Below are 15331 nucleotides of genomic sequence, written 5' to 3' on the forward strand. Positions count from 1 at the left end.
AGGAGCCTGGCTGCTGTGCTCACACATTACTTGTTACTGTAAACACTTTGAGAAAAATGCTGTGATGGGGGCTGGAGGGATCTAGTTTGGGGAGTTGAGGAAAGGCAAAGAATTAAACTTTAAAAGAGCGTGTTGTGATGCCTGAAAGCCTTACGGTTAATGGGATGTGTGCCGAACAATTGCTGAGCAAAGCTTTGAACCCCGCAGGCCTTAGCTTTTGAGTCTTCGTCGTACTACTGTAACCGCTCTGAGAGCCGGGCTTTCTGTGTCTGAGCCAGCACCGTCTTTAGAGGTGGATGAAAATTATTCATAAGAAGTGACCCGCGGTGAACTGCAAAAACATTCTGATGAGCAGTCAGGGCAAAGACACACGGGATCCATAATTGAATTCTTGCTGATATCCTAACTCTCAGAATAGAGAATCAGAAAAGCTTTACCAAAGATTGGGAGAAAGGCTGCTTATAAGATTATTTTTCAAGTTTTTTTTTTGTTTTGTTTTGTTTTGTTGTTTTTTAATGTGTATGGGTGTTTTGCTTGAAGCGCATTTCTGTGAACCAGGTGTGAGTAATGCCCAAGAAAACTAGAAAAGAGCGTCAGTTCCTTTAGGACTAGAGTGTGAGCCCCATGTGAGGGCTAGGAATCAAACGTGGGTGCTCCGGGAAAGAAGCCAGTGTTCTTAACTGCTGAGCCAACACGCCAGCTCCTTTTATTTTTAATTATGTTTATGGGCTTGTAAGTGCAGGGGCCCAAGGAGGCCAGAAGAGGGCACCAGACGTGGTGGAGTGACAGGTGATTTTAAGGGACCTGATTTGTGTCCTGGGAAGCGAGTTCAGGGCCTCAACAAGAGGAGTGTCCATTTTTTAACTTCTCGAGGAGAGTTCTCCTAAGGCTAGGGGAGAAAGAAGCCAAGGAAAGGGGGACCTCTTTGAATTTAAATAGTCCTTAAAACTGGGTAGGAATCAGTGGCTAAGGGTGAGGTTCAGATCTAGGGCAAGCAGCTAGAAGAGGGGAGGAAAAGGGAGAAATGGAGAGTGGACGGCTTACTGGTGAATAGCAAGTAGTTTGCTGAAGCTTCAGGACTGGAAGGACAAGAAGGAAAAACAAGGAAAGAAAAACCTAGGTTTAGAGGTCAGAGGCTTCAAACACCAGGTAATGGAGTTTACTTAAAGCTTCCATGGAATTAATCAGAAGTTGAAAGCTATCCAGGCAGAGTGATGCATGTCTGTAATCCCAGTACGTGGGAAACAGAGGCAGGTGGGTCTCTGAGTTTGAGGCCAGCCTGGTCTACAGAGTGAGTTCCAGGACAGCCAGGGCTGTTATGCAGAGAAACTGTGTCTTGAAAATAAACAAAAGTTGTTGAAAGCAAAGGGACCATGGAGCTCATCATAACTGTCATATTATGAAACTTGAATTTGAACACAATGACGCACGTACGTAACTGTACTCTTCATTACACTGGGACATGGATTCGCCATGTAACCAGACCAAATGTAACTGTATTACCTATGAAAACATTAGGCTGTAGCTGTTGAGAGTCTGGTCACAGTCATCTGATTTTTCCCATCATATCCAGAGCTCTTACATGTTACAGCAGCAGCAAGGACAAATTAATTGGTCAGGAATCTGCAGGCCAAATTTGTCCTACTGTGTGTTTTGTGAATCAAGTTCTCCTGGGACTCAGCCATGTCCTTTGTTCAGGTGTTGTGTATGGCTACATTCATGCTACACTAGCAGAGGTGACAGGCTGCAACAGGGCCCAGGTGGTTCAAAGAGTCCAAAACAAACTACATGGCTTATTTTCTGGCTCTCTGTAAAAAGCTGAACTCCTGAAATAGATAATGGCAATAATAATAACAATAATAATAATAAACAGCTGTTTACTAAAAGCCTAAAAAATGTTATTAAAACAGTGACAACACTTTTTATTTCTCAGATTGGCAAAGGTCTAAATAGATGGATTAAACTTAAGAAGATGAGAATAAGGTGCTTTCATCTGTGGTTTCTAGAAGTATGAATGGCACCACCTTTAGGAGAGGGAGTTGGCTTCACTGGTAAAGTGATTGCGGGGCATGAGGCCCCACATAAAAAGCTGGGCACAGTGGTGTGTGTCTATAACGGTAGGACAAGAGGGCTGGGGAAGGGGACAGGGGGATCCCCGGAGTCAGTCTAACCAATCAGTATGTCCTGGGTTCACTGAGAGCCCCTATCTCAAAAAAAAAAAAAAAAAAAAGGTGGAGAGCCATATAAAAAATATAACCAACATCAATCTCAGGCCTACACAACACATACACAGCGCTTCCTTCTTGAGGCACTGTGGTTGCCAAATATTAGTTTGACTGTCCAGCATCGTGGTCATCTGAGTTTATGTCCTGTGACGTGGCCTTAGTGTCTCGTTACCATCACCCTCTTTGCAAGTATATTTTCTACAGTTCCTATCGGCTGGCTCTGTTACTCCTTTCTTGAGATTATCTTTCTGCTGTGTTCAGCCAGAGTTGACTCCTTTTATTTTTATTTATTTATTTATTTATTTATTTATTGCCACTAAGAATCTTACCTATGTGACTAAAGACATATACACTTGCTGTAGTTACTTTTCTGTTGCTGTGAGGAGATACTGAGAACGAGGCAATGTATAAAAGAAAGCATTTAACTGGGGGCTTGCTTACAGTTTCAGAGGGTGAGTCCATGACCACGGTGGGGGTGGGGCGGAGGTTCTGGCAGCAGGCAACCAGCAGGCCTGGTGCAGAGGCAGTAGCCGAGAACTTATATCTTATCCACAAGCAGTAGGCAGAGAGAGAGAGACTGTTCCTGTTGGAGCTTTTGAACCCCAGAGCCTAACAAGGCCAACCTCCTAAATGCTCCAAAAGTGTCCCATAACTAGGGACCCAGCAGTCACCCATGATCCTATTCCAGCCGTTCTCATTCCACCACCACCCTGCACTCTTTGGCCCCAATAGACCTGGGAGCCATATCATAACGCAAGTACATTTCATGTAACTCCCCCCTCTCCACAGTCTTTCACAGTCTCAGTACTGTCTGAAAGCCCAAAGTCTTTCCTGAGTCTTAGGCTAAGCTCTTCATTGTAACCCCTGTAACATCAAAAGCAATTGCATCCTCCAGCGTAAGAGACACAGAATATACATGACCATTCCAAAAGGGGGGGGGAAGGGGCCATGTCGAAAAAATAACAAAGTGACCAAAACCCAGGAGAGCAAACTCCAAATTCTGTAAGCCAGTGTTTGCTGTCACAGGACTTAGATCAGTGCTTCTCAACCTTCCTAACGCTGTGACCCTTTAATACTTTTCTTCATGTCGTGGTGACCCCAACCATAAAACTGTTGCTACCCAAGAACTGTAATGTTGCTACTGTTATGAATCATAATGTAAATATCTGTGTTTTCCCGTGGTCTTAGGTGACTCCTGGAAAGGGCTCATTCGACTCCTCCCCCAACGCTTGTCCCCCACCCTCCCCACACCTCCACACACTCCCACCCCCGCCAAAGGGGTCTCGCCTCACAGGTTGAGAATTGCTGGCTTAGAGGGCTTTTAGGATCTCCAACTCCTTCCGGCTTTGTTGGCTGCAGCCCACTTCTCTCGGGCTGGGTCCCTGCCCTGTTTGCAGCTCTCCTCAGCAGACATGTGGACCTACTGGACTCTTTAACATCCTGAGGTCTCCAATGCAACCCAGGCCTTGCTCTCACAGCTGCAGCCAGTGGCCACAGCGCAAGCACGCCCCTGCCACACTGCCTGCCCCCGCCACACTGCCTGGCCTCAGGGCCTTTCCTGAACTGCCAGGAGATTCACAACCCCTTCACACCTGTCTTCATCCTCACAACGCCAGGACCAGGGGGCTGAAGCTGACGGAAACCAACCTTCCTTCTCCTGGTGCTCTTTTTCTCCTCAAATGTACACTTCCTATTTCTTTTCACGCCACACTCTTTCTTTCATTATAGGTCTGTATAAGAGTGACCACACAGTCAGTACTAAGTTGTCTTGAAGTCTCATGTGTCCATTGACTCTACTCCAAAACTCTAATTTAGCCTCTGGAGGATTCTTAGGACAAAGGCAAAAAGCGGCAACATTCTTTGCCAAAATATCACAAGAAATGGCCTCTAGCCCATTGGCTAATACTACGCACCCCGGAAACCTCCTGAGCTGGGCCTCACCATCGCCCACATCGCACTCAGCACTTCCATGCTTCTTCTAGGATGGCCCATGAAGCCCTGCTTACTCCACTCGTCCTCTGTCCTAATGCAAAGTCCAGAAGTCCACCTTCCACTAGCCAGCAGCATGAGCAGGCCTGCCCCAGTAACACATCACTCTCCGGTACCAACTTCTGGCTTAGTGATGTCCTATTGCTATGAATAGACACCATGACCAAGACAGCTTATATAAAAATGTAAGCTTGCTTACATTTCAGAAGGTGAATCCATGGTGGGGAGAATGGAAGGAGGCAGGCCAGCATGGGTCATGCACAATAGCTGAGGGCTTATATATGTCATCCACAAGCAGAAGGTAGAGAGAGAAAGAGACTGTGCCTGGTGTGGGATTTTGAAACCATGAAGCCCACACCCGATAATATGCCCTCTACGAGGCCATACCTCCTAATCCTTCCTAAACAGTTCCACAAACTAGGAACCAAACATTCAACTATATGAGCCTACGGGAACCATTTTAATTCAAACCACCACACACCAGACCTCAACCCCAACCCCCTATACTATCCCTAACCCCAAGCCCAACTTCAACCCCAAAAACAATCCACTCCCCAAAGCAACACCTCCCAAATACCAACTCCAAACCCAACCTTGACCCTAACCCTAAACCCAAAACAAAAGGCTATCTTTTCACATGCTTACTGATTTTCAAGATTCTGTGTTATAAACTTCCCATTCGTATTTCTTGCTCATTTGTTGTTGGTGGTGGTGATAAATTTATTTTTTCTTATTGCTTTGTAGAAGCTCTTTGTATGTTAACTGAGAATCCCTTGTAATCTCTGTATGTTTTAAATCCCTTTTGGTTTGGGCTTTTCTTTTCATTTGCCTCTTAGAGCTAGAAATTCAGATTTAAACACAACTGGATAAATAATCAATCTTCGCTATTTTTTGTACCTGGTTAAAAAGTCATTTTCTACATCTGTGTATACATTAGGTCCTGTTTTTCACATTTATATCCTTGATCTACCTGGAAGGTGTTATTCGTGGATGGTGTGAATAATGACCTTATTCTGCTTTTACCGTATGGGCAGCCATATAACTGTTTATAAAGAGCGCAAAATTAGGAACAAAATTATGTAGTTTCAATAGCAATAAGTGAAAGTCACCAACTTTACTTTCATAAAACTGAATAAAAGAGGGGCCAGGTATGATGGTACACACTTTTAATCCCAGGCAGAGGCAAGTACTTCTCAGGGACTTTAAGGCTAGCCTGGTCTACATATCAAGTTCCAGGCCATGCAGAGCTACACAGTAAGACCCAGTCTCAAAAACAAAACAAACAAAAAAACACTTCATAAAAAGGAATGCTCAAATTGAGATATGAGAAACCACTTATTCAATGTTTGACCATTAAAAAAAAAAAAAAAAAAAAAAGATATTTAGCACCAGGAATCCTGTGCCTCAAAATGAATTCCAGAGAGACTTGAATATAAAGGAAGAAATCACTTGGGTGAAAATCATCTGGTGAAACCAGAAAGCTAATCCTAAGAGGCAAAATCTAGAGCAGTAGGTAACAGAGCCTGGGGCCGGGGGGGGAGAGGGGGAGGGCAGATAAGAATGGAGAGAGGGTGGAAAATGGGTAAAATATGGTTGGCATTAGAGAAATGCCTTCTAATGTTCTTTAGCACAGCAGGATAACTATGAGACACAATTGTCTTAGTGATTCAAAATAACTTTGGATAGGATTTGAATGGGCCCAGTACAAATGAAGCCATCACGTGACAGTTATCCTGCATGTGGTATACATATATTGAAATATTGTTTTGAATGGTGGCCTGCCCCTGTAATCCCAGAACTCTGGAAGCAGAGGCCTGCAGAGGTCTGTAAATTTGAGGCCAGCCTGGTCTGCATAGCATTACTCTGATAAAACACCATGATCAAAAAGCATCTTGGAAAGGAAAGGGCTTATTTGGCTTACACATCCACATCACTGTTCACCATCAAAGGAAGACAAGGCAGGAATCTGAAGGCAGGAGCTGGTGCAGGGGCCATGGAGGGTGCTGCTTACTGGCCTGTTCCCCGTGGCTTACTCATCCTGCTTTCTTACAGGACACAGGCCCACCAGCCCAGGGATGGTGCCACTCACAGTGGGCTGGACCCTCCCCCATCAATCACTAAGAAAATGCTTCACAGGCTTGCCTACAGCTGGATACTGTGGAGTGGTTTCCTCAGCTGAGGTTCCCCACTCTCAGATGGCTATCGCTTTTGTCAGGTTGATATAAAAACTATCCAGTGTGGGGTAAATTGCCCAAAATAAACGAAGCCATAATTTTGAAGTAGCATCTAAACCACCATGCTCATATCGGCGTTATGTACAGTGGGCAAGATATAGACAGAGTCCATCAATAGACGAGTGGAGAGAGAAACTACGAGATACACACAGACACCGTAATGTTATTCAGCCTTTTAAAAGACGGCCCTCATGCTGTTTGTGGAATGATGAATGAGCCTGGAGGACACTAAGTGAAATAAGCAGAACTTTTGCCTTTCAGTGTTTACTGTAAATACATTCTCCCTCTGCCTACCGGCCATTACAAGCTGCCTGTGTCCTATACCCTGTGCTTCTCAGGATTACAGACTCTACCGCAGGGCTTTACGCTCCAAAGCGAGGTTTCCAAACCCCAGCATCCTTTGTAAGCTAGTTGGCAATGAAGAATCTTAGGCCACTCCAAACCTGAAAGTAGAATCATTTTAACCAGCTCCCTGAGGAGGTTAAGCTTTATTTTAAAAGTGTTGTCTTTTGTTCTGTGATAAAAAAAAAAAAAAAAAAAAAAATAACCCAGCCACATCTGCACCCAGTTATAGTTATTTTTAATTCCTCTCTTTTAGGACATGTTCCCAATGGCCTCAAATGCCATCCCGACCAGGAGCACCTGATCTATCCCCTGGGCTGCACTGTCCTCATCCAGTCAATAAATACCAACGAGCAGAATTTCCTGCATGGCCACGGTAACAACGTCTCCTGTTTGGCCATCTCCAGGGAAGGAGATTATATTGCCTCGGGACAAGTCACATTCATGGGGTTCAAGGTGAATAGACAGGAAATGATTCACTGGACGTTTGCTCAGAGGTGCCTCTCGGGGTAGCTGCCAGACTCCGGCTCCCTAGCTCTGTGCTCTCTCTCACACGTCCTTCCTTCGCCCTTCGCCTCCTCTCGTTTTCAGCCCACCAAGCTGCCCCCGAAACACCCTGGCCTCTTTGTCCCGGATGCCGCAGCTTGTGACTGCGAAATCCTGAGCTTCAGTCTGCTTCTATCTTGTCGTCATCTTTATCACGTGTGGCCGAATACAGGGGAGTCACGTTATTGAGCACTTCCCCCCAAGAGCGGTAGCCACCCCTTCAGGTTCCACTAAAGCCTGTCTATGATCTGACAGTGTATCCTTGGCCCCCAGGCAGACATCATTCTGTGGGACTTTAAGAAGAGGGAGCTGATCGCTCGGCTGTCCCTGCACAAGGGCAAAATTGAAGCCCTGGCCTTCTCGCCCAACGAATTGTACTTGGTTTCACTAGGAGGCCCAGATGATGGAAGGTAATAATTAAATGTAGTACTCATGTTTTCTTTTTTTCTTCCTTTCTTCTTCTTCTTTTTTTTTTTTTTTTTTTGGAGGGGAGGTTGTTGTTGTTTTATTGTTTGTTCATTTGTTTTAAGACAGGGTTTCTCTGTGTAGCTGTGGCTGTCCTGGAACTTACTCTGTAGATCAGGCTGGCCTCGAACTCAGAGATCTACCTGCCTCCACCTCCCAAGTGCTGGGATTAAAGACATGCCCAGATACTTAGGTTTTTTTACTAAGGTGTTACAGATACCAAGTATCTTTGCCCTCTCCAGGTCCTCTGCTGGTCTGCCCACATCTCAGTGTGTCCTGTGTATAAAAACATCATGAGAAAAAGTAGCTAAGACGAGTAGACTTAGCTCTGACACCACATGGATGTCTCCTGGCCATCTCCCTGCTGCCAGGGCCCAACTGAAGACAGTCTGATTTGACAGGTCTGGGCTCTAGGTGTCATAAAATCTCCCTAGATGATACCTACATTCAGAAATCATTGCTGTCGGAGTTATCATGACCAAACTGTGACAACAGTCATTAGAGAAGACAGATGTGCTTTGAGTATGTGCTGAGAACTGAACTGCAATAGCTCGTTTGAGCCTCATACCCACCCTTTAGAATGGGGGCAGTGGTGCCTGGTGACAACTGAGCAACTGAAGTTAATAGTGGGAGGTGGCAGTGATGGCGCACAAATGCTGGTGGCATGATGTGATATCATTACCTTGCCCCACGAGTCATGATCTTTGCCCTCTGATAGACTCTGATATTTGGCCAAGAACATATATAAAATGAAATTGAATATGTATATATGATATGTATATATTACACACACCTACATGCATCATTTTCTGACCATCTTACATAGAAAGAGCATTATATGGTGAAGGGCAATCAATGAAAATATATCCAGTGTAAGCGTTAAGGAGCGTAGGTGTCGGGGGATAGCATACGTTCTGTGTAGACTCTAGCAGGTGTGTTTCCGCAGCGGCTGAGTACCCTGGTCCTGCCCAGGCCCTTCGTTGCTCTGCTGCCCACATCTGAGTGTGCTGTTCTGTGTGAAAAGACCACAGCTTAGAAGAGGTCCTCCGCTCTGGCTATGCCTGGACATTAATGCCTGGAAATACCTTTCCATAGACAACATTTTCGCACTTGAGCATCACAGGTGTACAATGCTACTTCGTTCCAGGTCCTCTTAACGCACAGAAATTCGACAATGTTTCCACGAATCTTGCTGCTTTGGTAATCACTTGTAAACATTCCCGCCATCTCTGGGTCCTTTTGGGCGTTTCTTCTTTTCATAAGAAGTATAGCCAGAGATTTCCCGTTAATGTTTTTACTGCCTCTGTTAAAAGCAGCTGTGCTTAGCTCCGTGTGTGGACACTGAATCACCCGGGGAGAGTTCAGAAGTCCCAGGGCCTGAGTTCCACACACGGAGTGGCGTGGAGACTGGCCATCAGGCCACCTTACCCCTACCCTCTGCCAGAAGTTCTCACTCGGAACATCCACCTACATCCACATGGACATCTACAATTCAAATGGCAGCAAGCGCCATTGCTCCCTGAGCCGTCTCATAGCCTGCGGGAAAGGGGTTTTAAGAGCCAGCAGAGGCAACCGAAAAGGCCGTCTCAGATCTCGTGGAGTGAGTTTCAGGAGGTTGTAAGACACCTGATGTGGGTGCTGGGAACCGAACTGCAGCCCTATGGAAGAGCAGCAAGTGCTTTTTACCACTGAGCCAAGCCTCCGGCCCCGAGGAAGAATTTCACAGGAGGTGAATGCTTCCGTGCTCTCATGCTTCGCGCTTCTGAAGCGTCTTGACTGGTGGGTTCACTGGCTCCCAGCCCCACAACCATTTCCCTTCAAAGCTTTCGAAGCGTCACGCGGTGGTCTTGGAGTAAGCAGGATGCCTGGCTGGGGGGATGCTTGGGGGCCGGGGGAGGGGTCAAGCGTGATGTTTGTGTTCACGTGTTAGGAATGTTTCGTCTTGTTCTTTTTCTTCCCAGAACCACTAAAACAGTCGCTAACTTTGAAAGTCTGACTTCCCCCGTTGGTGCCCTTTTCCCTTTCTTGTCTGGCAGTGTGGTGGTTTGGAGCATATCCAAAAGAGAGGCGATTTGCGGCAGCCCCGCAGCAGGCCTCAACGTCGGCAATGCCACGAACGTGGTCTTCTCTAAGTGCCGAGATGAGATGTTTGTCACTGCTGGAAAGTAAGTTCACACAGCGAGGACGTCACCGCTCGGAAAACACGACCGTGTCAGTCGGGGTGTGGGGACGGGAGGGATAAACGCCTTACTCTGTCATTTTTGTAAGCACTGGAAAAAAATCCTTTCAGCTGGACGGATTGTAAGTATGTTTCTTCGAAAATGCTGAACGGCTAAACTGTTCTTTAAAAAAAAAAACATTTTATTACATTTATTTACGCATTGTGTGTAGGGGTCCATGGAGTGCCACAGCAAGCATACGGAGGTCAAAGGTCAGCTTTCGGGAGTCAGTACTTGTCTTCCATCACATAGGATTGAGCTCAGACCTGGCAGCAAGCCCCTTTGCCCACTTACTACCTCACTGGCCCTCACTGAACTCTTCTTAGGATTCTTTCTGTCACGGAAAAGACGTGATTTCTGATCGGTGCTCGCCAGCTAATTTGCACGATTGCATGCCTACACTTCCTGGTTGGCATTTCTTACCACCTGCTCTTGATTTAGGTCTAATGAAGTGATATTTTGCAGAGAGAACCGTGCCAGGATGTTTCAGATGTGTAAGCCGTTCTCCCTGGGACTCAGGTAGGGTCAGCTTGGGCCAGCTTGCGGTCAGCGAGCTGAGCGTCCGAGCAGGACCTGCATCTGTCCCAAGCAATCGAGCCCTGCTTGGCGTCCTGAAGGGGAGGTGACACAGGCATAAAAGTGTCCTTTCCCACATCACCCACCAGCTGAAAGGGAAGAAATCATAAACTCTAAGGCAGGAGGATAAGTCCGGTCCAGCTATCTTTGCGGTCCCTCTGTCGCCTCTCACCCATGAAAGGTACACTGTTCTTTCCTTCCCTGGCCAGAGTGAAGAGTTTGTGCTGCCCTCCCTCTGAAATGTCTCCTGTCCCCAGGACACACAAGCCGCATTTATTCCACGGCTGAGTGAGGTGGTAAATTCCCTGGCAGCCGTGAAAGCCCCCTCCCCTGTCACATGTGGACCCTGCCCTGCTCTTTCTGCACAGACTGAAGCTCTCTGGCCCCCGCTGCAGTCTGCAGAGCTGCTCAGCTCTTTGTTCTGCTGGATCTGGGCACCTCGGTTCCTTAGCGGCTGAAAGCATCAGTCTGTTCTAGTGCCTGCATGTAGGCAAGGTTTCTCTAAATTCAAACCGGAGGTTTTATAGGAAACAATCTTTTTTGGATCATCTGTATTCCAAGCTGGCTTCAATCATGTTGACACCAGTACTGGGAAGGTCCACATTCTGTCGTGGCACCGGGGTACCTGCTTTCTCTTGTCACAATCGTAGCTTTGCGTATTTCACTGTGTGGTCTCCCCAAGACAGCCCAGACGCCCCAGCACGTCAGCATCCATGATATATCTACTAGTAAGACCATGGGCTAGTGCTCGCTCGCTCTCTTTCTCCTCTCTCCACTTTGAAAAAATACATTTAGATATTCTTTGAGCATGTACTGTGTCTACAGTTCTGTAGGCTAAAATTAAAGAAAAACTAAAGTTGGCATATTCTAACTAATACTTCCTGACTTGAGATGTTGGCAGAACTCTTCGTAATGTTTTCTTCTTTTTTTTAATAATGCTTTTAGCAATCTTGAGAATTTCACACAGTGTATTTTTATTATAGTCACCTCGGTGTTGTAGTTATTATTACAGAATCATTCATTCAGATGAACTCGGCATATGGTGGTTAAGTGCCAGCCATATATCAAGCGCTGCATTAATTATGACCTTGAACTTTTACTCACTTAGTCTCATTTCTCTTCCACTGGAGACAAGAATCTCCAAACATCCTCTATGAAGCAAGGAACAGGTCTGCAATCCCAGCACTTAGGAAGCAGAGGCAGAAGTTTTAAGGCCAGCCTTAGTTACACAGTGAGTTTGAGGCCAGCCTGGGCTACATGAGACCCTGCCTTTAAAACAAACAAACAAAAAAGGTATCACCCCTTTAAATGTTTCTACACCACTGAACACCCTGACTTATGTCTTCCTGACTGAGATCTGGTGTCCTGAAAAAACATCTTCCACTCTCCCTCTCCCACCCCAGCCTCCGGTACATTCCATTTAGATTCCACATGAGTGAGATCAGGCAACATTTGTCTTTCTGCGCCTGGCTTATTCCAGCTAGCATGATGTTCTCCAGATGTCCACCTTTCTTGAGGCCGAACAGCCTTCCTTTGTACATATGCACACTTTCTTCATCCGTTCATCTATTGAAGGACGCCCTGTGTATACACCACGGTGACTATACTTCATGACAATGTACGCACACAGCATATGTCACATAACACTGAGAGTGGCTGGGAGCGGGTTTCACGTGTTCTTCCTATGCAGGAGTAAGTAAGGCAACACATATGCTTAGGAGTTTAATTTAACCATTTCACTGTGTATACATGTGTTAAAAGATCATGCTATATGTATATATATATGGAAATATATATATAATTTTACTTGTCAATAAGAGGAAAAGACAAAATGAAGAACCTCATGTGTTCTACATTTATTTGCAGGATTAATTAATTAATTAATTGATCTTTGAGACAGGGCCATATCATGTAGCCCTGGTCATCCTGGAACTTGCGATGTAGACCAGGCTGGCCTCGAACCCAGAGATCTGCCTGCCTCTGTGTCCTACACGTTGAAAGTAAAGGCAAGCCATGCCTGACTCCTTTGCTTGCTTTCAGTACAGTGGGAGGAGTGTGCACATCAATGCGTGACCGGGCTGAGGGCAAGGCCTGCTCGGCTGTGCCCAAGCTCTGCCTGCATCGCCTCACTCGGGGAGCCCGGGATCATAAGACCTACCTCTTGGGGTTGCCGTGAGACTGAGTGGAAGGTTCTCACCTTGTACAGTAAAAGTAAAAATCCTCAGGAAATATTTCTCTCTCTTCCTCTCTGCTTCATCCTTCAAGGGGGCGGAGAATACCCTACAAGATGCGAAGCAATGTTTAAAAGGGTATCATCCATTTGATTGTGATCTTTCTTTGTAGCGGGACGATTCGTGTGTGGGAACTGGATCTCCCAAACAGAAAAATCTGGCCAACTGAGTGCCAAACAGGACAGATGAAGAGGATAGCCTTGAGCGCTGGAGTAAGTGCCCTCCTAAGTGTTCATGTCTGCAAACAGCCCTGAGCAGGGGGCAGGGGGCAGGGCGTGTGCACTGGGCCAGGACTCGCGAGGGAGTGGAATGTGGTGAGGAGGTGCCGCTCAGACACTCAGCCGGAGCACCCAGCTGGGAACCCTTTTACTAAGACCTGAGCTGTCCTCGAACACCCAAAGCCCTCGCCCCCCGGCCTGGAGGGAAGCTGTGCGGGCCAGGCGATGCCGAGCACAGACAGAGCTTCCCTCTGCCACCACTGCTATTTCTTCCTCTGGAAATAATAGCAGAAAAAAGTGTCTGATGGGGGGAAGGCATTGTTGAAATGCAGGCTCTTTCACAAAGAGATGTTATTAGTATGTTTGAGTGTGGAGACATGGTTCACGCATAGAGCTCTCTGCTCCACTCTCCTTTTCAGGCTCCTTTGGGAGCTGTGAGATGAGGGAGAAGCACTTCTTTATCCTCAGAGCCCTTTGGAGGTGACTCGTGGTTGGCACTGGCCATACACGTTAGCATCGGACCCAAATGAGCGTAATTCATAGTTCAGCATCTCCTCCAGCCTGACTTCACTTCTCTCACAGCTGTGCTTTCCCACCCTTGAGCCTTGGGAAACAGATGTGACCGTGAGTTTCTTTGTCAGCCGTTATGGACTCTCATCTCCTCCCTAGCTGGGGCTTCATAGGCCACGGGGACACTCAGGTCTTCAAGGTTCTGTCTCTGACCTCCCAGATGGCCGACGACGACGGTTTCTTCTATATCGGCACCTCCACCGGGGATATCCTAAAACTGAACCCCAGGACCAAACTGCTGGCAGACACTGGGCCCGCGAAGGACAAATTCAGCTTGGTGAGTAGAACGCATCAAGGTATGGTCCGGTCATCTGTCATTCCCTTCCCTCTACCGACAGCACAGACTTTGCGGAGGGAGGAGCCAGGGAAGGCAAAGGAGCAGTGGTGCAAAGCCACACCCAAGTTAACTTGGCCAAGCTGCACCAGCCAATTGTGCAAGCCCGACTCTCTGGTTCTCTTCAGGGCAAAGATATTCCTAGGGTATCAGGAATCCTTGCCCATTTCCCCCTCTTCAAAGCACAAGAACTGTTTCTTTATGGTTTGAAACTACGTTGGTTCTAGTCCAGTTGCCATCTATGAGAGAGGTGTGTTTTCTGATCGCTCTGTGTGTTTGTGTGTGTACTTAACTCTAACAGCCAGATCTTAGATGTTAGCCTCAAGGGTTCTGCTAGAAGACATTCATGAGACCAAGAAACCATCAAAAGTGCAGAATTGTCAACAATTCTTGAACTCCAGTAATCCAGGCTAACATTTAAATACAAGCAAAAGACCCACCATTGAACGGTGACTTTAGACAGTAAGAACAGCTACCCCTAACATGACCGAACTGCTCCGAGGGCTGCTTTCATGGAAATGATTGGAAAGTCTGTGCGCCAAGTCCCGCACCTGCCTGCCTCATTTCTGATATCAGAACAGATGGTTCCTGTGGCAGCACAGCTACTTTCCCACTTGACAGACATTCTCAAGAAACTGAAATACTATGTGGCCCTCTCTGGAAAATGTCAGTCTCCTTAATCATACCACCATTTAACATTCAAGCTTTTAAAGAAATCCACAAACATGGGAAGAAGCCATGACACAGATAATAAGGATAAAAGAATATTTAGAAATAATTCTATAGGAGATCAAAACATGGCCTAGGTCAATGTTTCTCCAATTATTTAGGGGGAGATGGACTCTAATACTAAGCAGATGAAACAGGGTCAATAAGAGGAAAGGGGAGACAAAGTGGAGAAACCCCGCCAGTGCCACGGCCTGATAGGTCTCCTATGGTCATCTGAAGGCACTGCTTGAAACCTGCTGACAGGCATGGTTTCTTTGCGTTTGTTTTGTTGTAAATGCCTGAACAGCACTTGGGGGCTAAGCCTCTACAAAGCAGATGCTGGCTGTGGCAGTGCCCCTCAAGCCCCACAAAACAGCAATTCCAGCTCAGCTTTCATGTGGCTGGAAAGAAAAGATTGCTTGAAGGATGAAAAGATACGGCGTGGTGCTGAAGACACCTTGTTGGAAAATCAAGTGACCTGGGGCAGGTCATTTTGAAACTGTACTTAAAGGCTTGATCCCTAAAGAGAGAGGCAAAGGATTGTCATGGTTTAAAACTGGCCTATTAGATAGATATACGAACTGCATTAGAAGAAGTTGACCATGATGGTGTTAACAGTAATAATAAAAACAGGATGTTTTTACAGCATCTCAGTGAGAAAACAACAAAACAAA

General features: G+C 46.4%; 1 protein-coding gene across 1 annotated transcript in view; it reads left to right on the top strand.

The window, feature by feature from the left end:
- The window catches only part of Cfap52 (cilia and flagella associated protein 52), a 34228-nt gene that overhangs the window by 538 nt on the left and 18359 nt on the right, over positions 1-15331 (top strand). The window contains exons 2-6 of the mRNA XM_060363451.1: positions 7047-7246; positions 7610-7746; positions 9838-9966; positions 12940-13039; positions 13776-13892. Of these exons, the coding sequence (XP_060219434.1) occupies positions 7047-7246; positions 7610-7746; positions 9838-9966; positions 12940-13039; positions 13776-13892 (683 nt within the window). The remainder of the gene's footprint in view (positions 1-7046; positions 7247-7609; positions 7747-9837; positions 9967-12939; positions 13040-13775; positions 13893-15331) is intronic.

This window comes from Meriones unguiculatus, chromosome 11 (assembly GCF_030254825.1).
Source record: "Meriones unguiculatus strain TT.TT164.6M chromosome 11, Bangor_MerUng_6.1, whole genome shotgun sequence".
Classification (NCBI taxonomy): Eukaryota; Metazoa; Chordata; class Mammalia; order Rodentia; family Muridae; genus Meriones; species Meriones unguiculatus.